We start from the raw sequence: 26,446 nt of genomic DNA, 5'->3' as shown, positions 1-26,446 counted from the left end.
ACCCTTTCATAAGGGTCACCAAAGACCATCAGAAAATACAGGTATTTACATTATGATTCATAACAGTAGCAAAATTACAGTTATAAAGTAGCAACAAAAATTTTATGGTGGGGGATCACAACATGAACTGTATTAAAGGGTCACAGAAGTAAGAAGAGTTGAAAGTTGAGAACCACTGATGTAGAAGATAGTTTAAATAGACCAGTATACCTAACTAACTCATTAAAAAAAAACAAAACAAAAAAATGGCTCAGAAGTTGAGGGCCCTGGCTGTTCTTCCAAAGGTCCTGAGTTCAATTCCCAGCAACCACATGGTGGCTCTCAGCCATCTGTAATGATAGCTGGTGCAGAATATGTATATATAATAACTAAATAAATCTTTAAAAAAAAAAAAAAAAAACCTCCAGAAATGTAAACTTATAAAGTCAGAGTATAAGATTTGCTGATGAAATCTTAAGAAACATTATAGTTAGAAAAGGGACATATATACTTATGAAAAAATATTACTTTTATGTTTTCTATCTGTAGTACAAATTTACGTGTATTACACATTTATATCTTATAGAAAAGTCCTAGAGTACAATTTAGTTAAGACCTGATGTACTGTAGACTATGCATACTACAATAAATTTTCATGTGTCTTGGAATCCAATCTTTTTTAATTTTATTGTTGTTGTTGTTGCTATACAGCCCGGGCTGCTCTGAAACTTGTTATGTAGCCCAGGTTGGCTCCAGACTCATGATCCTCCTGACCCTGCCTTCCGAGTGTTGGGATGACAGTACCTGGGAGCAAACCTGTAATGAGTAAGATGAGTCTTTTCCCTCTGAGGTGAATCAGCGTTACATGTCCCTGAACAGGGCCCACTTGCTCTTCTCAAGGCAGTGGAAACAATGATTCTTTAGACAGAATGAAGTTAAAACAAAACCACTCTTGCAGAGGTGAGCCAAAGTGGCTCAGCCACAGTGGCTTTTCTGCTGAATCCTAGCATCCTAACATGCTTTACACAGCTCAACAGCAGCTGTGTCCGTGTCTGAAATGTAACCTCTGAACAATGCATGTCACATTATGCAGAGGAAAAGTGAGAAAGCGTATGGACACCACAGCCCAGGAAACCAAGGTCAAAGAGACTCAAATACCTCTGTTTCTGCACTGGCAAGCTGCTGCTCTCGGTTCTCTAGCTCAGTTAGGGCTTTCTGAAGTCTGCCTTCTAGAATACTGTATTCTGCTACCTAAAAACCAGAAAAAGAAAGATGATCTTTAAGACAACACACACTTTCACTAAAAGAGGATCTGACAATGGGAAATTGGTTCATATAACATGTACCAATTCAAAGCAGGCAAGCACACTTCTGCATAGACATTTGACTGGGCTCTTCCAAGGAACCCTGTTCCAGTCCCCCAGTTAACTCATCTGTCATTGACTTTCTAAAGCCATTTTCCTTTCTGTCTTCGCCATCACCCAGACTTTGGTAGCTGGGCCCTATCCAGATCTCCTCCTTCCTAAGGCTAATGAACACCTGGCCTGACACTTCTCAGAAACATACAAACCTATCCTTTAACCCTAGTTCCACACATGGACAAAGAAAAGAACAATTTGTCCTCATATACCTGAGGCTGCGACAGCCTTCTCACCCCTCTTAGCTATCTTCTAAATTCCAGAAATGGAGCATGACCTTATCTGTGAAGTGCTTCTTCACACTCCCTATGTATGGCTGATGCAGCCTTGAGACTCAAATTTTATCAGCTATTCCAGAATGCAAAACAGCAACCAGGTGGACATGCATTCACACAGGTAAACTATCAAAGTATTAAAGAAGTAACTTTCAAATGAAAAAAAACAAAAAAACAAAAAAACAAAAAAAACAAAAAACAAAAACAAACAAACAAACAAAAACCAATTGACAAAAAGGGCTCAAACACTGTAAACATAAAAATACTACAGTGAACTTCTTCAAGAAATTGGCTTTTAGGACCTCTTACTCAAGAAAAGTTGTTTCTCCCTGCTGACTTGATTTTACAGTGGCTTATAAGGGTTTTTTTTTTTTAAGACCAGTCACGTATCTTAGCATTTCCCAGGTTACAAATTGCTTTCAAATTAGAGCAATGAAATCTCTAGTTTCAAAAATGTACTCAGGATGAAAGCAACTCCACATCTGGCTTCAAATGTGAGGATTAAATACAAGGCATCATTAAAATTACTTGCTTGTATTTTCAAGTTCACTTCTTTCTTTGGGAGGTTAGAGATGGAGCCCAGCACACCGTATCCCTGCTAAGTGCGTGCTCTGACAGCCACAACTCCAGCCTGTTTTCTGAAGAATTACAAAGTAGCCATGGACCCATAAATTCAAGCTTAGACACTAGAAATGGTAGTATACATGGAAACCAATAAAAACTTCAACTGAAAAAAATCTTTATCACCAAAACAAGAGCAAACCAAAACTTACTTGGTGAGGCTTTTCTTCCCATATTTTGCAGTGCTAAGGACTAAACATGAGGCCACATGCATGCCAGACAGTGCTAAGCCCCAGTTGCTATGGTTGGTTGGTGTTTTTGTTATTGGGTTTTGCTGTTTTATTTTTTTTTTAACTTCATGATATTGAAACCAACTTTTTTGGGAAGGCAAGGGCACAAGCTGGAATTGTCTTGTTTTATTAATTTCTAAAATTAGTTTATCGTCTGAATTTTGCAAACTTTAATATTACAAAACTCAATAGCATGAAAACAAATGGTTCAAGGAGGAACTTAGTCTTAAAGTAAAAAACTTCAAAACATTAGCCTACTATCCAGCTCTCTTTCACTCAATAATATCCAATGTATGAGTTCTATCCACATTCCTATTTATATAAAGCTCGAATAGTAAATGAGGGCAAAATTTAAGATATATGTGAGCCCATCTGAATGAACATTTCTTAGGAATGGAGACTTTAAAGTGCCTTTTTCTTTCAGCTTTGCTCAAGGTGCATTATTCAAGTCAGTCAGTCTTGTGCTGGAGAGTAAAAAGTTTATTCCTTCTAAAGATTCTGTAATACAGCTAAGAGCTACTATCATGAGAGAAAGGAGACAGTTCTCCTTTCTCTCTCGGTTTTTAAACAAGCTTTTTCTTTACCTTTTTCTTCACTAGTGACTCTCTTTCCCGGTCCCTTTTTTTCCACTCTTCTGCAAGAGCTTGCATGTGAGCCAGTTCTTTCTGCTTCAGCTGTAAAAAGAAAAGCAAAAAAAAAAAGTCACTTAAGTTACCAGGCCACAGACAATGCGCACAGTCCTGATGAGACCTGATAGGCTAGAGTGATATGAAAGGGGAGGAGGACCTCCCTATCAGTAGACTGGGGGAGGGGCATGGGAGGAGAAGAAGGAGGAGGGCGGGATTGGGAGGGGACAAGTGAGGGGGCTACAGCTGGGATACAAACTGAATAACCCGTAATTAGTAAAAAACAATAATTTTAAAAAGACAAATTTCAAATAAGCAAAAGAAGTTTTCAGTTTAGGAAATAATACTGGTTACCAATGTCACTTAAGATATTCCATTTTATTCTTATTTAATGAAGGTGGATGTTCTGTCTGCCTGTTTGCCTGTGCCTGGTGCCCAACAAGGCCAGAAGAGGGTATCAGGTCCCCTGGAATTGGAATTACAGAGGGTGGTTGGCCTTTATGCTGGAAAGTTTTATGTCAACTTGAAAAATGTTGAATCACCTGAGAGGAAGAACTTTAAGAAAATGCCTCCATTAGATAGGGCTGCAGGCAAACCTGAAGGCATTTTCTTAATCAGTAACTGATCGGGGAGGGTCCAGCCCACTATGGATGGAGCCACCCTTGGACCAGTGGTCCTGGGTTCTGTAAGAAAGCAGGCTGAGCAAGTCATGTGGAGCAAGCAAGTAAATAGCACTCTTCCATGGCCTCTGCCATCAGCTCCTGGCTCCAGGTTCCTGTCCTGATTTCCTTCAATAGAGAACAATGATGTGGAAGTGTAAGCCAAAACCCCCTTTCCCCCCAAGTTGCTTTTGGTCAAGGTGTTTCATCACAGCTATAGTAACCCTAACTAGGACAGCCTCTATTTGGGTGCTGGGAATCAAACTCAGGTCCTTTGGAAGAGCAGCCAATGTCTAAACCATCTCTCCAGTAACACAACCCCCCCCCCCCCAGTTTATTTTTCAGTTTTATGTGTGAGTGTTCTGACTGTTTGTATGTGTGTGCCTGGTAACTAGAGGCCATAAAATAGCATCTGATCCTCTGGAAATGAAGTTATGGGTGGCTGTGAATTGCCACATAGGTGTTCTTAACTGCTACCCAGTCCCTGTATTTTAGTCTTTAAAATAATGGATAGATGGATGGATGGACAGAATGATGCTTTGGTCAGTTTAGTGTTACACACCAATAATCCCAGCACTTGAAATGTGGAAGTAGATCAGGAATCCAAAGCCATCCTTGATACTTACCATCCTACTTAGCAAGAGTCAGCCTGGCCTATGTAGGGCGCCGTCTCAGAACTCAAAACTAGACGTCAGAGAGATAACTCAGAGCATGAAGGTGCTTGCTGCCAAGCCTGAGAACCTGAAATTATTTACCTAGGACCAACACAGTAGCAGAGAACCAACACATACAAGCTGACATACCTTCAGAAGTGCAAGCATGCACGCACACACACAAACTCACTCTAAATATAATTTTTAAACATTTAAACCTAAAAACAGAACTTTCTTGAGGGAAGTATTATTCTGGAAATTTCAGAGCTGGTGGTCAGTTCTGTTCTCTAACTCTCCTGTCTTGGGACACACAAGATTAGAAACATTATGAGCCAGGCATGGCAGTGCAAGCCTTTAATCCCAGTGCCTGGAAGATGGAGACAGGGACATCTCTGAGTCAGAAGCCAGCCAGGTCTACCCAGCAAGTTCCAGGCCAGCCAGGGTACAGAGTTTGTCTCAAAACAAAACAAAAATCCAAGCCTACCTCATTAATTTTTCCCGACAATAATGGACAAATTCATGGAAATCTTTCTGAGAGGTAATTGTGAAACTGCCACATCTTAAGTATTTTTGTTTTAAAATCCTGTTTTTCTTTGAGGAAGGCTCTGTGGGAATAGAGAAAGGGCTCGCCCGCCATTAAGAGCTCAGACTACTGTTACAGCGGACCAACTTTGGCTCCCAGCAGCCACCTCAGGCAGGTGTACAACCACCTGTAACTGCAGCTGGAGGGAATCCAATGCCCTCTTCTCAGCTCCGTGGGCCAGTCTGCACACACACCCACACCAACACACGTGCATACTCATAACTGAAAAATAAAGCTTAATAAGGTTTTCTTGACAGCTAAAGAAACTGTAGATAAAAACATGGAGAGAAAACTCAGTTGTAGAGAAGGAAAAAGTAAAGTAGGTAGATAAAATAGAGATTTTAGAATACAATTTCAATCTACCTGATTTTCAAATATGTCTTCCTGCATCTCTTTCCACATCTCCAGCTCCAGTGCAGCCTTGTACTCTAAGGTCTCGCGAGGCTCCACCTGGATCTCAGAAGGACAAGGAGCTGGAGGAGGAGATGGCGGCTTCTGCTGCACAAGAGATAAACCCTGTGACGTGACAGAAAAGTGATGTGACACATCCATATGCACACCTTAGGCCCTGGTTAGGGGATTTGGTAACTACTGTACTTACCTGAGATGAATCAGATACAAAGACCTCACGCATTTTCACTAGTCCATAATCTTCCAGAGTAATAGTGTAAGAAAGATCTACTATTCTGTTATTTGACCTACAAATGAAATAATTATTGTAAAGTTCACGGGAACAGTTTTCCTTCCACTTCCCCAGTCTACAGTATGCAGGAATAAGAAACATTTCTCATACCCAACGCATGATGCTCAAACTGGGCCAGCCTCCATGGGCTTCAGGACTTCTCAAGCGTGTGCTTTTACTTGACCAACACAACACCCTAATACTTATATTTACTAAAACTTACCTAAACAGCTGTGTGGTTGTTCTAAACATATGGCCACATATTAAATGAATATTTAGTAGCCCTGGCTGGCCTGGAACTTGCTATGTAGACCAGGCCAGCCTTAAACTCTCAAAGATCTGCCTTCCTCCACCTCCTAAGTGTTGGGATTAAAGGCATGGGCAGCCATGATGGACTGACTTCGTTATTCTCTGTTCCAATGTAGATGTACAAATATGTACACTGACAGTTTTACCTTTTCTTGCTTGATAAGGACTGAATTCTCATGTCATATACACTAATTTTTAAATGAGAAAGTTTTTTTCTTTGTTTAGCTGAGGGAGCTGGGCTTTATGAACACCCTAGGCAATAGTTCTCCCACTCAACTACATCCAGCATGACAGCTGGTTTTTACTATCTCTAAAATACACGGCTGAATTCACAGAGTGAAAAATACTCAGCAGCCCCCTACTCTTAGTTATGTAAGTTATTCAAAATTTGTCTACTTTCCTAGAATGAACACACACACATTAATCTTTTCCTGGATATAAATAGTGCTTCAAGATAATCCATGGAAATAAGATAATTATACAATCATAATTAGCATATTCTGTTATCACAGAACTCTGTTGCTTATTAAGTAACAAAAAATCAAAACATTCAAGGAAAAGAAAATTTTAGCAACTAAAAAAAACAATACTGTCTAACACAAACACCCCTTTAAAACAAAACTTTAATAAACAGGTTTCATTTAACAGCTCTTTAATTAACCAAATCTACATTCTTTTTCTTCTAGTTTCACAAATTAAAAAAAAAAAAAAATGAACTAAGTGACATGCTTGGGTCAGCAAGATGGCCCACTGGGTAGAGGCAATTGCTACCAGGCCTGATGCCATGAACTGGATCCCTGGATCCAGAAGAAAACCAACTCCACCATGTGATCTTCCGACCTCCACATGTGTGCCACAGCACACACAAAATTAAGGGAGAGATATTTTAAATAAAGCACTGTTGAAGAAAAAAAATTGTTGAACACATCTCAAGTTCTTACTTAGGTAAATCTGAACTTCTCTGTCCACAAGCAGAGCAATAATAACTACAGAAGCTTTAAAACAGCTCACCTCCTAATGACTACTCATGCCGCCATTAGTCAGCAACATCATGTTGTCTACTTATGACAGAAAAGAACACTAAGCCAAGTTTTTTCTAGAACAAAAATGGAAGTAAAATGAACTCTCTGTTAACCAAATAGCTGATTCTCCAGACACTATTTCATGTCCACGAGGAAGAAAGGTTGTCAAAAACCTTCCAGTCTCTACATGTGACTCTGGGTGGCTAGGAGTAGGAGGAAAAATTTTCAGAGGTCTCAGATTTTTGCTGAATTTTGTTTGCTATATTCTCACTAGCTTTTTTTTTTTTTATGATAAATGATTCCATTTATCCTTTTTCATAAAAGCTTTCTGCTTCTATTATAAAACAATGATCTGAAGCAACTCAAGATATAAAGGTTTATTTGGCTGATTGATTACAGTCCACCACTGAGAGATGTTAGGGCAGGAACTCAAGCAGGAAGTGAAGAAAATACCATGGAGGAATGCTGCTTACCAGCTAATTCTGGCTCATGCTCAGCTAGCATCCTTAGCCACTGTAAAACAATCAGCCTAGAGATGGTACCACCCACAGCAGGCTGGGCTCTCTACATCAGTTAGCAGCTATGACAGTACCACACAGGCATGGCCACAGTCTTGTGTGATCAAGGCAATTCTTCATTTCAGAGTCCTTCTCAGATGGCTCTAAGTTAGGTTAAGCTGACAAAAACTGACCAGGGCGTTTCTGTTATTCTTTTGGAAGTAATGGTGACTGAATCCAGGAATTTGTGCATACCAGACAAGTGTTTTACCACCGCTATATCCTAAGCCATTAGTAATAATGTAATTTAAAAACTGCTACTGACACAGGGGTCTTTCATGAGACTGTTTCTCCAACCAAGGACCATGTATGGATATAACCTAGAACCCCTGCTCGGATATAGCCCAGGGTAGCTCAGTATCCAAGTGGGTTCTCTAGTAGGGGGAACAGGGACTATTTCTGACATGAACTCAATGGCGAGCTCCCCCACCAGGGAGGAGCAGCCTTGCTAGGCCACAGAAGAGGACATGGCAGCCAGTCCAGAAGAGACCTGATAAGCTAGGGTCAGATGGAAGGAGAGGAGGACCTCCCCTATCAGTGGACTTGGAAAGGGGCAAGGAAAAGATGAGGGAGAAGATGAGGGAGGGAGGGTGGGATTGGGAGGAGATGAGGGAGGGGGCTAAGGCTAGCAAACAAAGTAAATAACCTGTGATTAATAAAAAAATGATGTTATGAAAAAAATAATGTTGCAAAAACATTAAAAAACAGAAAAAAACTGCCACTGAAAGCTGGTATTTATAACATTCTCAGTCTTTAAATTTCAGGCAAATTTTAAGATATTTTTCAAGTTGAAAAAAAATCACATTTATTCCTACTGAAAAATAACACAAAATATATTATAAACTTAACTTAGAATAATGAAATCAAATAGCAGATCTTAATGGCCGAGCTGGAGCTCAGCAGCAGAGCACCTGCCCACTATGCACAAAGCCCTGGCAGGACCTTCCTCCACCCCTTCCTGGACTACAATAAAACAAAAATGCAAAACCAACAGCAACTAACACTTCCTTAATTTTAAAATCATCAAACTAAGGGGCAGGAGAAAAAGGCTCAGCTGTCAAGAGAGCTTCCTATTCTTCCAAGTTTGGTCCCCAGTACCCAGATCAGATACCTCACCCAGATCAGGTAACTCCAAATCCAAGAAATTTGATGCCCTCTTCTGGATTTCTACATGTGGTATACATACATATATGATCAGATTCACACACATACATTAAAAAAAATTGTCAGGCTAAGAGCAGTGAGATGGGGTTCAGAGACGGCTATACACAGGCCTGACAACCTGAGTCCAATCCTCATATCCCACAGAGCCAACTCCCCAAGAGTTGTCCTCTGACCTCTTTCTCTCTCTCTCTTCCCCTCTCCCTCTCTATCCCCTGTCACTCATTCACAGTTACACAGTTACACACACACACACACACACACACACACCACAGACACACTTTTTCAAGCTCCCTCTCTTTCACAAGATATAAGTAAATAAAATTTACAATTATCAGGCTGAGGGTGGAAAGGATAAATCCTTAGCAGTCTGAGTAAGAATCATGCTTTTATGGCCATAAAAATTTTTCTACTTTTCAGCCAGGCATGGTGGTATACACCTGTAATTCAAGCACTCAGGGAGGCAGAGGCAGACAGACCACTGCGAGTTCAAGGCCAGCTTGGTCTACAAAGTGAATACAGGACAGCCAAGATTACAAACAGAAACCCTGTCTAGAAAAACAAACAAACAAAATAAACAAGAATTCTTCTACTTTTCTAAGTAAACAAAAAGCTAATTAAAACATACACACACACACACACACACACACACACACACACACACACACACACACACACACCACCCCCAGGTCAAGAAAAACCACCAGCAAGAAGACATGAGCGCTGGAGAGAGGGCTCAGAGGTTAAGAGCACTGGCTGCTCTTCTACAGGTCCTGAGTTCAATTCCCAGTAACGACATAGTGGCTCACAACCATCTATAATGAGATCTGGTGCCCTCTTCTGGTGTGGAGAAAGAATACTGTATACATAATAAATAAATCTTAAAAAAAAAAAAAAAAAGACACGAATGACTAAGATTGTGGTGTCTTAGGCGGACTCATCACAGGCAGGAGGGGCACAGGGAAAGCACTACTGTGCAAGCCTTACCCCTGTGCTGCTATAACAGGCACACTCTCACTGTAAGTCTGTCGCCAACACTGTTCACCATTAGCACCTAAAAACCGGGTCTTTTCTGAAGACAAGATGTTCGAAAGCTGGATTCTTGCAATCCCAAGGAGTAAGTCTTTACTCATCTTGTCCTTGTGCCATAATTCCACCAGCAGTGGGATCCTAAAGAGAGAAACCATGTTCACAGTTATCAGGTTTAAAGTAGTCCTTTCCAAACGACAGACGTTTTGCATCCTAGGAAGTTAGCTCCCAAAGGGACACATTATGACATCTTCTGCATCTCTAAGCTGCAAAGAAAACTCTCTGAACACTGTATTCTCACAAGCCACCATTTGTGAGAATGAAAGAGCTAGCCTTCATTCTACCTCTAAAGAACTTGAAAGTGTGGGCTACGACACTGAGAAAAGCAGATTTCAAAATCTATTTCCCATAACTCTATTGAAAGAAAAATGAAGAAAATAAACATTTGATGGCTCAATACTCAAAACTAAACATTCTTCCTCCCCTCTCATTCCTCCTACTACCTTAACATGTTTCCAGCACCTATGCTGGGACTTAAAATAAACCATAAAGTTCTGCGACAGGACAGATATGGCTGACACAGTAAACTAACTGCTTGATTCTCAAGTGCAGTTGCTACTGTGGGCCAATACACATCTCCCAACTGTAGAAATCCACGCTATGAAGCCATTTATCACCTTTGCAAGGGTCTATACATTACCGTAGGAAGGTGTCTTGCAGCTGCTGAGGCATAGTTGCAAAATCAAATGCACAGTAAGACTGAGGAAGAAAAACTTCCATGTTCTTCCGAACTTCTACAGGAGGATTAGTCATAATAGGAGCTGCACTGCCAAAGAACGGATATGAGTACCTAGAACACAGGAAACAAAGTCTTATGGTATAGTCTATAGAGGACCTAGAAGGCTAGATATTTTTTAAAAGGGTACAATAAATTACAAGCAAATACAATTTTCATGGTAAAATAGAAAGACTGGACTGTGCGTTGTTTAAAAGACTATTCAGAGCACATCCTTTTCATCTTCGCATTCCCAGGAACAAGCAACATCTGCCAAATAGTAGGCCTTCAAGAAATGCTTGATGTGCTGAATTATAGACCTACTTTCCTTTATACAGGAATGTCCTAATATTTCAGGGCTAAAACGCCCTTAGGCAATGCCAGAAGGAAACAGAGTATTCTGTCTTTGAGAATCAAGATTAAAAAGCAATGCAAATATACTATGTATACACAAAATGAGGGACACACACAACTTCATCTTTTCATCATAAAAATCCCACTGGATTAAATGTAAGAAGGCTAACTGCTTTTTTAGTTTAAATTTTAACCTATAAATTTAGTTTAAACTGAATTTAACTCCAAATTTATAAATATTGTAATGCTTTTTAAAATTTCATACTGCATCTTATTATTCATACATGAAATTATAATCAAATTTAAACTCAACTAGTAAAACCTGCTCTTCCTACCAAGAAATATATCCTATAAATCACTGCACTCCTACTTAATTATTCACCCACTGAAGAAAGTCATCTCAAAGTCCATGCCCTACAATTTCAACTCCTACCATCCCACTACAGCATTTAGCAATCAAGAGAAAAATATCCCAAACAGACCTGCAGGTTACACTTACTTTCAAATACCAGTCTTACCTAATAAATTTCATTACACAGTTGAATGTGTAGAGCATAATGATATGAAATTGGTCAAACACAACAAATTAAACACTCAATACTCTTAAAAAGTGCTTTCAATAAATCAAACCAATCTAGCATCTGGTAATTCCATGTTGAGTCCTAAATAGGCCATGAGCATGTATTTTCTGCTTAGAATATTCTTTCCCTCTTTATTTTATTTTTTCTTTATTATTATTCATGACAATTTATTCACTTTGTATTCTCCTTCATCTCCTCCCAGTTCCACCCTCCCTCTCTCTTTCCATTCTATGTCCCTCCACTAGTTCACTGACAGGGGAGGTCCTCCTCTCCTTCTATCTGACCCTAGCCTATCAGGTCTCATCAGGACTGTCTGGATTCTCTTTTCTCTTCGCCAGGAGGAGGTGATCAAAGAACCAGCCACTGAGTCCACATTAGAGATAGCCCCTACTCTGCTTACTAGGGAACCCACATGGAGACTGGGTAACTACCCATGGGCTACATCTGAGCAAGCGGTTTAAATCCTCTCTCTGTATGGTCCTTGGTTGACTCATCAGTCTCTTGCAAGAACCCCTACGACCAGATTTTTTGATTCTGTGGAGCTCCTGTCTCTTCCAGTCTTACTATCTCCCCCTACTTCCATAAGATTCCCTCTTTCTTTACCAAGTGAATTGCTAATGTCCTTCATGTAACAGCTCATTTCTAAATCTATCACCCTCCTAAACTGATTGGTTCATTTCTCTTATGTACCCCAATACCGGATACATCATTAGTATAGTGTAGGCACCTAGCAAGAAGCAAAACAGAGAAATTAGTATTAGTGCTCTCTAAATGCGACTATTTTAAGGACCCCTCTCATAGCATCTAATCTGAGGTTGTAGCTATTCCCATGTTCCTGGCCAGCATCCTCTTTGGGTGTTTTAAGACCATACTCTGCTGCAGCAACAAAAATCTTAAGGCAATGAAGGGGTTAAAAAGACAAACCAAACAAACAAAAAAAAAACGGGGGGGGGGGAGGGAGAAAGCCTGTAATAATTCAATTTCTAAAATAGAGGAAACAAACCCTTTGAGAAAAGCTACATTCCTAAGAAAACGATCTTAATAGCCCCAAGCACTTTGTATGTCAATTGCAGAACAGAGCAGAGACAGAAGACTTTCACTCAGTGAGTCACAGCCACACCCTCTGCTGGGTCTCTGTTGTACATGATTCGTACCCAGGTATGGGAGATGCAGAAACACCTTGGAAGAGTCAAGTGAAAGCTCACACAGAAGTATAACTTGATTTCTACAGCTGAACTCAGGTATGCCTCCAGTCACAGCACTGGATTACATTTTAACTTCCATCTCAGTCTGCAATGTTGTATAAAGCCATTTAACTGATTATATGCAGCAATTCTGTCTACTGAATGGGGTACATTTCATCTCAGGTTCATTAAGCATGGTTTTTATACTCACAACTATAAAATGTAGATGTTAGAAATACAGTGAGCACTGTTTCTTAGAGAGAAATCGGATACAAAACCACGATTTTCACCTGTAGTTCCTCTCTTTCAAGAAAACAAGCAACTAAAATTACCTCTTAAGTGGCAGCATCAATAAGTGATTATAAATGCCTATAACTCTTATACCAGAATAGGTAAGCCTGTTACTCCTCCATTCCCAGAGCCACTCTGTTCAGATCTAGTCATTAAGATACTTTACTGCATTTTAGGCCATTGGTTTCACAACAGCTACATTTTCTTTGGTAACATTTCTTTGTACCTCCCTATACAGGAGGGCACTTTTCCCAGAACAAACTCAAAGCACACCTCAATATGCAGTTGACTGGAGAACTAATTTCCAAGCCATGGATGCTTCGCAAGTCTATCGAGAAGCAAAAGTGATGTGATGTTGCTGGCACAGCAATCTTCTGGCCCGACGTCACCACTTCTGATACACTGGAGGCTGCCCCCGGCTGGGCCAGGGACACAGGTATGGAAATAACGCCTAACGAAGAATTAAAGGAAAATTAAAGCTGCCATGGCATAAATTTCAAGTAGAGAATCTGACAGGTCTGCTTAATGAACACAGGAACGGAGTCTACCACAAACATATTAAACTGTGATTTGTTCTAAATTGCCTACTTCCCATTCTAGAATTGTGTAAATAAAAGGGCTCATGTGAGGCTTGATAGGCCACTTCTGGAATTTCAGCTTTAACGGCTGAGGCAGGAGGATCACAAGATTAAGGTCAACTTGGGTTATACAGTGGCAGCAAAGTTACTCTCAACACATTCTGCAAAAACTCAAAACAAATCAAACTGAGGCAACAATGTCTGACCAAAGCCTGTCAGGCAGCAACTTCATCCTAAGAGGTACTGGTGTATGGCTGATCACTTAAAGGGCTAGACTTAAGATTTACCATACATATAATTTTAATATTTTATAGCTAATTAGTTATTTGCACATATAAAACAGGTCAACAAAAGTTATATCTCAGAAAGACAAGAAACATGTAGTCCAATCCTAATGTGGACCAGAGCTACTTAATGAGTGATAAGTCCTGCAGTTACTCAGGAATGGAGGTAAACTTACATTCCAAACATCTAGCCCCTACTCATACCACTGTTACTCCTGTGGAGCCTTAGCAATACATGGAACATCTTTGTGGAAGTAGACACAGATGGGGCTGGAGAGGGCTGGTGATGGGTAAGAGCACAGGCTGCTTTTGCACAGACCGAAGTCTGACTCCCAGTCTGCACTCATAGGTGCCTCTAAGTGCAGGGGGACGTGAAGCCTCTGGCCTCCATGGCCACCTGCACTCACGTATACACATACAACTACATGTAATTAAAAATAAACCTTAAAAAACTAGGTCTACACTCTGAAATTCTTATCACAAAATTGATGGTAGGAAGCAGTTAAAGGCTCTATTTTCTAAAATTTCACTGTAAAAAAAATCTATTTGAAGGATATATAGTTCTTCATTTCCTTTGAACAAACTATTTTCCAATATAAAGAGTAAAATAGAGATTTCTCTCAACCTTTATTAAAATATTTATTAGGTTGAAGTGACATTAAATTGAAAATTTTACATCCCCACACCTTTTTGATTCTCAAATAAATTTTTCTGCAATTTTCATTAAGCCATCCATTAATGTTTTCAGATGTTTATTAAACGACTACAGATCTCAAAACCATCAGTATGTGTGAAGATAACGTCTCACCTTTTGCGTTTTGTTTTGGATCCTTGTCATACTGCAGGCTTTCCACTTCACTTTCTGTTGCATCATCTTTGGTTGGAGGTGTCTGGTTTTGAGATGGGACAGGGGACACACTTGGTGATTTTGGTCCAGTGAGTGCCTTCTCCTCAATAAGGCTTAAAAGTCTCTTCTTTGAATGCTCAGGCTCATGTCCATTCTGGGTCTTTAATTCAATTAAAGACTAAAAACAATTTTTAAAAATAAAGTATAATTTGCAAAATACTTTCCTTCATAATTAAGCAAAAAACTTGGCGTTGTTTTTTAGAAAGTACACGCTTCCTTTCTCAGTCTGGATATTCCTAGTCTATTTTTCTTCATAATTTGCAAATTTCCTTAAAGCATCTAGGACCAGAAAAAGGAAGATGAACAGGAAGGAAATATAATATCCAGAGCTGAGTACCAAAGTGCATCCTAATGGCTAAGACGGGGCATTTTGAGAAGAGAGGCCTGGCACGTGACCCCGGGAACCAAGTCAGTGCAATGGCAGCAAAGATGTCTCGTGTGACAGTCTTCCACTACCTCTCCCAGACTCCGCTCTTCACATGTGTACACCTCTTACACTCTCAGTCCAATTTTCCTATCTTTAATTTTTAACCTACATATAACTCCTTTAAACAATAAGATAGTTAAGTTTTTATACAGATAGACACAATAAAGTACATTCAGGTAAATGAAAGAAAAAAGTAAAGAAAGAGAAAAAAAAAAAAAAGAAAGAGGAAAAATGCCCAAGGAAAGCAAAGCACTAGTGCACCATGAATTATGCTTTAGCTGAGGCTATGTCCAGCAAGATGAAGACAGCAGTACCGCAGACTACAAACACACCCTCTCCCACTGGCTGCCTTCAGCACTACAGACAGCTGCGAGTTGGGAGCAGGAAGACATGGTTTCCACTACACGGTTTCCCGTCCCAAGGGCCAAGGCTCGACATACAATCACAAACTGCAAAGTGGGGTCATTGGGCTTTCTGAACAGCTTATTCAGAAAGAAGATGCAGGGTACCAGTGAAGAAGAGTAAATACTTATGTGCCAGGAAATTCTACAAGGTTCAGCTTTGGTAATCATGAGCAACATTGGAGAATTGAAAATTAAAGCAGAGTCACCACCTGCCTGGCAATCAACGCCTTCTCTCTGCAGAGCCACTGACACTCCCACAGTCGGGGCCAGTTCCAGAGGAATGGGAGCAAGCTTCTGCTTGGCTCGATTAGGAGGGTCAAGGGTGAACGCGCCCTCGACCGTGACTGGGTGCTGGTTAATTTCTGTACTGCCCTTCTTCAGTAATCCATTTAAAGGTATTTCTGTGCTGCCCAGTGACTGGTCTCCACAGCAGAGATGGATCTAATATGAAGGAAAAATGAAAACAGAGCTTTATGTTTCCTCCTTTTCCCTAAGTACCATAAACTTTAAAAAGTTATAAAATAGTTCACAGAATGAAAGTATGAAGCAGGCTAACTCACTGACCTTCACAAAATGACTTCTCACGTGCTGGTGACACTGGTGAGAAATCACTTTACTCCTGGCTCAGTCAGTGATTACCTTTTTCACTTCTTCAGACACCAAGGAACACTTAGATATTATTGGCCATGTTTATTCTCATCAGTGAGATGTTGCTTACTTTAATATTTTATTATGCTACTTTGAATATACAAAATGTGTAATAAAATGAGTGCGAATTTAAATAGAAAGCAAATACCTCGAGCATTTCTCTTTGTCACATTAATTAAGCACAGTTCTTTAAAAAACTCAGTGGGCCGTTTAGACTTAGGATTTTAAAACCACAAATAATTTTTGTATTAGTCACTCAAACACACTTAGTATCCTTTTTCATCTTGCTTTCAGGTTTTGTTTCTAAAACAGAACGTTAAACAGTGAAAGGTAAAAGAAAGCCACTGGGAGAGAAGGCCTTTCCCTCACCAGCAAGCAAGCCAAAGCCCAACATCACCACCTAAAGATACCACACACGCATATAATATTTTTTCCTTACTATAGTCAAGCCTTGGGAGACTGCACACAAGAGAACAACAGGACATCACTATACTATGTTCCTTTCACACTAACAGCGACAGAATGAAGAGAGACGTACTCTTTTGAGGCAGTATCTCACTACATATACAGAGCTGGCCTTGAACTGTAACCCTCCTGCTTCTGTCTCCAGATGCTGGTGCTACAAATGTATATGGCCATAACTGCCTAGAACTCAGTATTAATGCTGCTGGTGGAAATCCTTTTGTGAAACTTTTTTTTTAGTTTTCACTTTGTGGTGTGGTGTGGTGTGGTGTGGTGTGGTGTGGTGTGGTGTGGTGTGGTGTGGTGTGGTGTGTGTGTACGTATGGATGAGTGCTGAGGTCATAGGACAACTGTGGAGTTTGGTTCTCTCCTTTCACCTTTATGTGGGCTTGGAGGATTTAACGGCGGTTGTGAGGCCCTTGAGACAAATGCCTTTCCAACTGAGCAATCTCACCAGCCCTTACATATAATATTTTTAAATGCTAGAAACAAGACATTTTCATTTACTTTTCTATTCTATTCCATTCTATTTTCTAGTCTATTACTTTTCTAGTCTAAATTATGTATACCTGAGTGTGTCTGTGGGGGGTATGTACACACAGGAATGCAGGTGCTCAAGCCTACAAGAAGACATGAGCCTGTCATCAGTGCTGAGAAATGAACTACAGTCCTCTGTAAGGACAGCATACGCTCGTAACCACTGGGATATCTCTCCAGCTACCCAACAAAGTATCTACGTAACTGTCCTGAGCATTACAAGCAGGTAAGCCAATGTTCTTGACAAGGATATGATATAGAATAAAACTGAAAGTGCTTTTTCTCAGATTTTAACATTTTATACAGTGTCTAGTTTTCTAAATGTCTTGAGTTTAGCAGATATTGGCTTAAATACGGAGTTAATTATCTTTAAGATTTAGTACCTCTACTAAATACCTCTTCTCATGAGCTGTCCTAAATGCAAAATCAAGGAACTGAGATTTCTTTGAAAATGGCTATGCGACTATGCTGCATCTCATTACCCTACTTACTAGTCTGATCAGATAGCAGAGTCACTTCTACTAGTCTCCAAGTCTATATCTAACCAGAATCCAACTGAAACATTTACAAAAAACATCTGTAGCTTCATAAAAATGTAAATTCTGCCATCAAGACTGCAATCTGTGTACTGACAGCCACCAGCTCCGCTAATGATAAAGACAGCCTGCCTGCAGGCACAAGTTCAACAGCACTACCTCTTCCTACACACGCTGACAGATGACACCGATCTCTGCTTAATAACTGGGTGGTAATGTGTTAACTTCAAAAATTCTGAAGTAACTGTGATTCCAGTCTTTACTACCTAAAGAACTAGAAGGGTAAGACCATCTCTACTACAGAAATACACACAGGTTAGGGCTAACCTCAACTTCATGCTCAGTTGTGTAAAAACATCTCCAGTAGAAAACTTGTTGCAGAGGCATTTACCTGCAGTTTAGAATGAAGAGCCAGGTACACCCGAAGAACCTCCACACTGCTGCGAATACGGACAGATGCTCTCTCGGGCTCAAAGTTTGGGTTCATCAAGTCATTGAAAGGCTCGTTTGTAACATCATTTCCCAGTAAAGAATAGTAAAAGAAAAACTCAGGCTGCCTTTCTGGAAGCTTCATTGTACATGGAATTAACTAAACATGTAAGGAAAAAAAAGTATTAGAACCCAAGGCACTCCACATGTGCCCGATACACTCCACAAATCTTCCTAGAATGTTCATTGATTTCAAGTCTTAAAATTAATCATACACAAATTTTAAATCGCTTCCAAGTTACCTTCTTTCTTTCTGTTCAGTTAATGGTTTCTTTTGGTGGTGCTGTCAAGAGCCAAACTGAAAGTCTTAGAAACGCTAAGCAAGTGCTTTACAATTGAGCTACATTCCCATTTTTCGAATTTTGTTTGATCCAGTCTCATTATGTAATGCAACTTTGTGTGAAAATCAAAATTACCCTGCCTTAGCTACCTTCTGAATGGTGGTGGTGGGTTTTAGGCATGTGCCACACTGCTTACGTCTATAACTGTTCTCAAATTCTTTATCTGATTATTTTTAAATGATTTATTTATTTTAATTTTATGTATGTGAGTGTTTTTTCTGCATGTATGTAAATGCACCATTTGTAGTCAACGCCCATGGAGGCCAGAAGACTGCAAAGGATTCCCTGGATTGGCATTATAGGCAGCTGTGAGCCTCCATCCAGGTACTGGAAACCAAACCCAGGTCCTATGCAAGAAAAGTAAGTGCTCTTAACAACTGACCAATTTCTCCAACCCCTAATACTTTGGGGGGATAGGGCAGGCAGAGTCTCACTATGTAGTGCTGGCTGGTCTGAAACTTGATATGAAGACCAGGCTGGCCTTGAACTCAGAGATCTGCTTCCCTCTACCTCCCTAAGACTAGGATTAAAGACGTGTGTCGCCACACCCAGCTAATTTGATTAGTTTTTAATGCACAAAGAGCTTGTGATGCAAGCCAGGAATTCAGGTGCTAAAGAGGTGAAGGCAGGATGGTCAAGAGTTCACAAGAATATCCTCAACTGCAAGTGCGTTTAAGGCCATCCTGGGCTACAGTTAATTAGTTAAACAAAAGAAAAGTCCAAAGAAACCAAAGACTTTTTTGTTTTCAGGCTTTCCTCTCATTCAGCATGAATGTGTGAAAATACTTTTTGGAAGGAGCCATGTATTTTAAATTAAGCTTTTCTTACTACCATATACTTCATATCTGATTCTAAGTTTATAAATGAGAGAAATGTTAAAATACAGGTCTTAAACCATGCCACTTAACAGATTAACAGCAAACAAACAAAAAACAGCTGTAAGACCAAAGCATTAATGGCTGCACAATACACAGGAATGCTGCTTCTCAGTTGCTAGCTTCATGGCAACATATGACTAAAAGATGGCATTTTTGTCTATAAGATAGAAAACATCATATTTTTGTATTTTATTTGTTTTAGTTTTCTGAGTCAGGCTCTCATGCAGCCCAGGTTGGTTTTTAACTTTGCTATAGCCAAGGCTGTCCTCAAATGAATCCTTCTGCCTCAGCTTCTCAAGTGCTGGAATTATAGGCATGAGCCAGTATACCGGGCAAAATACAAAACATTTTCTAACAGACTCTGAATGTTCACTAAATCACTGCCAAGGAGTAAGCTATGAACATTTCATGGCTTAAATACAATCAAGTATCATAGATCGTGGCAGATAATGACACACTGTCATGAAGTGAAACTTAAGTAAAATGTATTGCTAGGTTAAAAAAAAAAGTTATACTATAAGCCTCGGAAGATGGCTCAGTGGTTTAGAGCTCTTACTGCCTTTCAGAAGACCCAGGTTTAATTCCCAACACCCACACAAGGCTCACTATTATTCCTAACTCCAATTGAAGGGAACCTTATGCCCTCTTCTGGACTTTGTGGGTAGTCCACACTTTGTGTACCACACAAATGGTACACAGACATGCATGCAGCCAAAACAGTCATTTGTATAAAATAAATAAATCTAAAATGTTTTTCCAGGTTATAATATAGTTCATTCTTTTAATAAAAATCTAATAATCACACCACTTATAACAGCACAGCATTGGACATTTAATATTCAATAAATGTGCACTGATTTTTTTAACTTACATTTTAATGTATTTAAGTTTGAGAGGATTTTAGTCACATGGATTGAGATATAATTGTAAAGAACACTAATTCTGGAATCAAACTCCAACACCTACTTCTCAGTCCAGCTATGAACCTGTGAGAAAATGACTTAATTGTTCTGTGCCTCCTTTTGTATAGTAATGCTGAAAAGACAGAGTAACATGGCATGACAGTGCCAGGCAGGGAGCTGGGTGATGATAAAGAATGGGACAGTATCTGGAGGAACACGCGCTGGTATTAACAATGATTACCTCACAAGTTTGTTAAGGGAACTATTTACTTTCTTTCATGATGGAAAAAATGATAAAAAATGCCGTATTACAGTGGCTTTTATGTTTCATAGTACATTTCATGTCCAAGTTATTCCTACTACAGGCAGAGACTCGTAGAAATTCTTTAACATCTAGAATTCAGGCACTGGATTTCATTCAAAGCTCTTAAGCCTTTCAAAAGGCAGTAAGGTTAGCCATCCAGGCGTGAACAAGCTGCCCCTCTAGTCTCTTGTAAGACCTTCTTAGGGGCTGCCTGGCCTCTGCCAAGGAATGGTAGTTGTGCTAAATGTTTTCCCCTGTCTTTGAGTAAGTGCTGAGAAGAAAACACTAAGTGCCTTAGTTTACCCAAATAGAAACACTATAACCAGGGAGCGGCAGAGTCTTTTTTTCCTGTTCCCAGATGAGGAACAGTCACAGATCTGCTCCTACCACCACACCTGCCTTTTGCTGCCATGTCTCCCTGTCATGATTTCTTATCCCTCTGAACTGTTAAACGCAAGCAAACCCTTTGTTTGTCTCTGCTGCCGTGCTCACAGTGTTATCACAGCAGTAAAAAAGTAACAAAAATGGGGTAAGAGAAGCTGAAGAAAATATATTGATTTTTATGTTGCTCACTATGCCTAGTGTAAGAAAGTTCTATGATTCTGACACAGAAACATTTTATATTCTGCTAGCACCCATGACAAAAGACTAATGTTTGTAAGCATATACAGAGTAAAATATAAACTCGAACCCAATGTTCCTGACATTGCTAATTTCTTCAAAAAGTATATTAATCAAAAACGTTTAAGCTCCTTTCATTAGTCATTATGTCACATACACAAGTACAAACACTGTTTACTGATGGTCCGTCTCCTTACTCCTGAAATTAATTTATTCTCTTGTTGCCAAGATATTGAAAGCTACAGCAAAAATGATTACTCGCATGGAAACATTTTTAAAGATTTTTATACATTTTTTTTTTATGTGTATGAGGGATGTGAGTCTATGTGTGGGTGTGTGCATATGAGTACAACTGCTCACAGAGGCCAAACATGACTTCAAAACTCTTGATAAAAATCATTACTCTTACCTGTTCCAACTGGGTGGCAAATGCTATGGTCACTGACAGAACAAAAGGGTCCGTACAATACTCTGCTGGTCCAATCTGATGATAGCCTCCCTCCTCATTCAACACTGCAACAATGTCCTTTGGGTCAACTCCACACAGGCTAGTAGGAACTATACAGACAAAATCATAACTAGATTAGACTGTAATTCCACATATACTATTTTATTTTATTATTTTTGAATAGAAATTTTTAATATAGCCCAGCATGGTCCAAAATTTACTATGTTACCCAGTCTCACTATATATACTCACTATATAGCCTAAGCTGGCCTTGAATTCACAATTATCCTATCTCAATGTCTTGTGTGCTGGGACGACAGGCCTGTGTCACAATGCCTGGCCCATTGTAAGCATTTAAAAACTGATTAAAGATGGAAAAAGAAAAGGACATACACAAAACTAGAATTAAATAACAGCGCTGGGGGAATTCAGGAAAGCGGGTGCTCTCCGCTACAACTAGCATGAGCCTCAGCTGGGGCTGTCGAATGGCTTATGAAAATCCATGTACTCATACCATCAGCAAGCACACCCTTTCCTCTAGGGACTCACCCCAAAGCAGTGGGTTGCTGTAGCACTACCGGCTGGCAACAGCCTATAGTTAGGAGCAGACACGTAAGCCAGATGCTGAAATCCTAACCCCAGGGTCATTTAGTACCATATCAGACAATTTTATGTTCTTCAGTCTCCATTTTCCCTTCCACAAAGCTTTTCTGTAATTGTTTAAAATAAAATTAAACTCTGAAAGCAAAGCACTTAGCACAGTATTGGATACATTAAGCACTTTAACACAAGCAGCCACTGTGAAATAAGGCCAAGAGCTCAAGAGTTAAAAATACTATCTATAATAGGTTTCTCCAGCTGGTGGCTCATGCTATAATCCCAAAATTCAGATGTTGAGGCTGAAGAATTGCTATGAATTTGTGACCAACCTGGACTACACTGTGAGTACACTGCAAGACTATCTCAAAACAACAAAAAACAAACAAGAAGCATGAGGTTTCTTAAGACCAAGGAAACAGGCTGTTAAGTAGGAAAATAAAGATAAATCTTGTGACATAGAAAGAAATTAAAGTGTCAATTTGAATACAAAGTATATAATATTAAAAACATAAAAACAGTGTCTATACTAGGTTTCTCTAGCTGGTGGATCATGCTATAACCCAACATTCAGTGAGGCAGAAGAATTGCTATGAATTTGTGGCCAAATAAATATAGACAAATAAGTATATTTGTCTATACTATTTATATAGTATAGTTCATGTGCGTATCTTCCAAAATTCAGGAGCTGAAACTTAATGGTGACTGTGATGACAGTATTAAAATTGGAGTCTCCAGGTGGACAGTGGTTAAGAGCACTGGCTGGTCTTGTAGAGGACTTGGGTTCAGTTCCCAGCACTCATATCACAACTGTCTGTAACTCTACTTCTGGGGGATCTGATGGCCTATTCTGAAAACTGGGACAGGCAAACACTAAAACACAGAAAAATAAACAAATCTCAAAAAAAAAAAAAAAGCAGCAGTCTTTATGAGGTGGTGAAGTTAAGACAGCTCCTTAAGAATGGGACCCGCTGTGCTCACTAAGGGGCTTGACAGAGAAGTGCATTTCTTGCCTGTGACTGTCATCTGAAGAACATCATAAGACACACATCAGATACTGTTGCCTTCTCAGACTTCCAAGCGTCCAAGACGTTTGTGTTCTTTATTCATTACCTAGTCCATATTCTGTTACAGCAGCACACTATTTATGCATTCAAATATATGTATGTATGTATGTGCATGTAAACACAGTATACACAGTACATATCTTTGTCCACAAAATGGGTCTGAGAGCAATAAGGAATAAGTTGGCATATCTAACACCTGGGCTTTTACTTCTAAAATTTTTTTAATAAAAGAAAATGGAGACTTTAGAGGAATGGCAGAACCGAGAGATGAGACACAGGCAATACAAGACAAAATCAGAGTATCTTCCTGTGCCAGAAACTATGATTCCAATGGGATGACACCTGAGAGGCAAAGCCATACAAATAGCAGGAAAGATCAGTAGCTGTCTTAGTGTATCTTCTGTTACTGGATCACAATACTTGAGACTAGATACGTTATAAATAAAAATCTTACAGTTCTCATGACAAGGAAGTCACGAGGAGCCTTTTTTTAAATAAAATCCTTATTAACAGGGATTCTTCAGATTCTGAGGGAGTTAGGGCATGTGACTTCAAAGACAGCCCTACTCTAATGATCACTAACCCACTCTCCTGGTAAAATAAGATCCATTAGTCCCTGGACAGAATTAGTCCATTTATAACGGCAGAGCCCTGCAGCTCAGTCAGTTCTCAAATTCCATGGGGATTTGGAGATTAAGTCTCCAACACATGAATTCTCTAGATGTACCTAAACTACAATGAGGACTGGTGGGAAGGGATGGTTGAACAGGCAGAGCACAAGAGATACCCAACAGTGAACTTCTGAATGCAACTACATGGGGTTCAAGTCATCAGCCCAATCAAAACCCACCGACTTAGCATGCAGTTACTAACATCCAAACAAGGGGCAACAGCAAAAGTGAACTCGGGGCTGGAGAGACAGCTCAGCAGTTAAGAGCTCTGGCTGCTCTTGCAAAGGACTAGGGGTAGGTTCCCAGCACCCACAGAGCAGCTCATAACTGTCTGGAACTCCAGTTCCAGGCATCTGACACCCTCTAACCAGCACCAGGCACACATGGAATACATAGACATACATGCAAGCACACTCTTGTTTATGTGTGTGTTGTATACATTTAAATGTAATGAAAACTGGACTTGTGATGAGAATGTATCAATGACGTTTCATGAATTGCACCGACATCCGGTGCAGAGTTGTAGTGGATAAGCAGCCTCTGAGATACACACAGAGGGGTTCGGGGAACATTCTGTGCTCTCCAGCTTTGCTGTCAGGCTGAAAGCGTGCTCTAAGTGTGCCAGGTGTTCTGATGTCCGTGTCTAATCCCAGCCCTCAGGTGCCAGAGGCAGGCAGATCTCAGTGAGTTTTAGCACAGACAGATCTATATAAGTAAGTTATCTATACAATGAGACTCTGATTCTATATAAATAAATAAATAAATAAATAATTTTAAAATGTACTTATACTTTGTTAAACTACAGTTAATAATAAGCACACTACACACCATCTGAGGGGTTTGCAATACTAATCCTGGAAAGAAATTTTTTCTAAGTAACAATTTTTAAAATACAAAATTCTTTGTTCTGGTATCTATCAAGTTAGGAAAACAAGAGCATTCCCCAGTTCTGAGACTTAAGAGCTAACCTCTGTCAACGAGTGCTGTCCATGTTACACATTTCACAATACTATGTGTGCCCAAAGCACTGGGTAAATCAGCTTATATTCCTGCACACAGGAGAAATCACGCTTTATAACTGAGTATACAGAGAAACTTGTGCAGGAAAGCCTTTATGAAAAGATACACAAAATTACCTGTGCCATTGCACAGTCCAGAAGCACAAGCAGGAGGATAAGGAGTACAAGGCCAGCCTCAGCTACATTGTGAGGTCCAGACCAGCCTAGTCTTCGTCAGACACTATCTCAAAAAAAAAAAAGAAAAGAAAAAAAGACAGACAGAAAGACAGGCAGACAGGGAGAAAAACAGACAAAGAGGATGCACAAACCTTTTCCCTCCCGAGGTGGGGCTCCTTTTGCTTTAAAACTATCCACCTGTGCCTTTGTATCTGTTTCCAAAGTGATACTTATCTGTATCTCAGACTTGAATTTGGTGTATTTGTTACTCAGCAACTGGTACCACTTGGGTGCCTAGATAACAAAACACAAAGCACCATGAAGTTTACAGGGACAAGTATTCAGAACGTCCCGGAGTGTTCACTTTTTCCCTACAGCCTTTTCAGTACTTTTCACTTCTTAGGAAAATGTAAAAGCCTGGGGCGTGGTGGAGCACCTTTAATCCCAGCACTCAGGAGGCAGAGGCAAGCCAACCTGAGTTCCCAGTCAACCTTTCTATACCATGAACTCCAGATCACGAAAGGCTGCATAGTGACCCTACCTCAGGACACTACAAAATTTCTTTCCACATTTTCTTCAAAAGAAATTAATCTTGATTAGGAAGCCATCAATTAAATTTCACTCTGAGAAACATACAAAGGGTTCAGACTGTCTTCTTTGTTCCCAATCCAACGTCTTGCCAGGTAAATATCACAGGGGAGAAAAAACTACACATCTATGTTTAGCCTTCTGTCTCCAGTTCATGACATTCTTCAGTAATAAAAGCCTAATTAATCAGCCTTCGCTTAGTACTATTAGACCTCTTCTTTCTAGTCTGTCTTGCTCATATCAACTAAGAAAATGAAAATGTTACAACCTGTAACATTTGAATAAGAATCGACCCATAGGCTCATTATTTGAATGCTTAGTCACCAGGGAGTGGAACTTTTTGAAAGGATTAGACAATTAGGAGGCGTGACCTTACTGGAGTAGGTGTGGCCTTGTTGGAGGAAGTGTGTCACTGGGGGTGAGCTTTGATGTTTCAAACACCCACACCAGACCAAGCGTCTCTCTCAGCCTGTGGATCAGGATATGGCTCTCAACTACTTCTCCAGCATGGTACCTGCCATGCCTGCTGCCATGCCCCCAACACAGCGATAACAAACTAAGCCTAAAAAACTATAAGCAAACCCCCAATTAAA

The 26,446-nt window shown here is 39.9% G+C and overlaps 1 protein-coding gene across 4 annotated transcripts in view; it reads right to left on the bottom strand.

Moving 5' to 3' along the window:
* Positions 1-26,446, bottom strand: part of Cep120 (centrosomal protein 120) — a 63,680-nt gene that overhangs the window by 27,914 nt on the left and 9,320 nt on the right. For 2 of the 4 annotated variants that reach the window (XM_021655108.2, XM_021655107.2), the window contains exons 5-16: positions 25,418-25,559; positions 21,717-21,865; positions 18,164-18,361; positions 15,803-16,030; positions 14,660-14,876; positions 13,263-13,440; positions 10,505-10,654; positions 9,763-9,945; positions 5,646-5,742; positions 5,408-5,560; positions 3,108-3,197; positions 1,138-1,230 (exon numbers count right to left, since the gene is read on the bottom strand). In XM_021655108.2, the coding sequence (XP_021510783.1) occupies positions 1,138-1,230; positions 3,108-3,197; positions 5,408-5,560; positions 5,646-5,742; positions 9,763-9,945; positions 10,505-10,654; positions 13,263-13,440; positions 14,660-14,876; positions 15,803-16,030; positions 18,164-18,361; positions 21,717-21,865; positions 25,418-25,559 (1,878 nt within the window). The remainder of the gene's footprint in view (positions 1-1,137; positions 1,231-3,107; positions 3,198-5,407; positions 5,561-5,645; positions 5,743-9,762; positions 9,946-10,504; positions 10,655-13,262; positions 13,441-14,659; positions 14,877-15,802; positions 16,031-18,163; positions 18,362-21,716; positions 21,866-25,417; positions 25,560-26,446) is intronic. The other 2 variants (XM_060377264.1, XM_060377265.1) reach the window with 2 other exon arrangements.

This window comes from Meriones unguiculatus, chromosome 2 (genome assembly GCF_030254825.1).
Source record: "Meriones unguiculatus strain TT.TT164.6M chromosome 2, Bangor_MerUng_6.1, whole genome shotgun sequence".
In the NCBI taxonomy this organism is placed as follows: Eukaryota; Metazoa; Chordata; class Mammalia; order Rodentia; family Muridae; genus Meriones; species Meriones unguiculatus.
The sequence above is the reverse complement of the archived record's forward strand: the minus strand, read 5'-3'. Positions and strand labels throughout refer to the sequence as shown.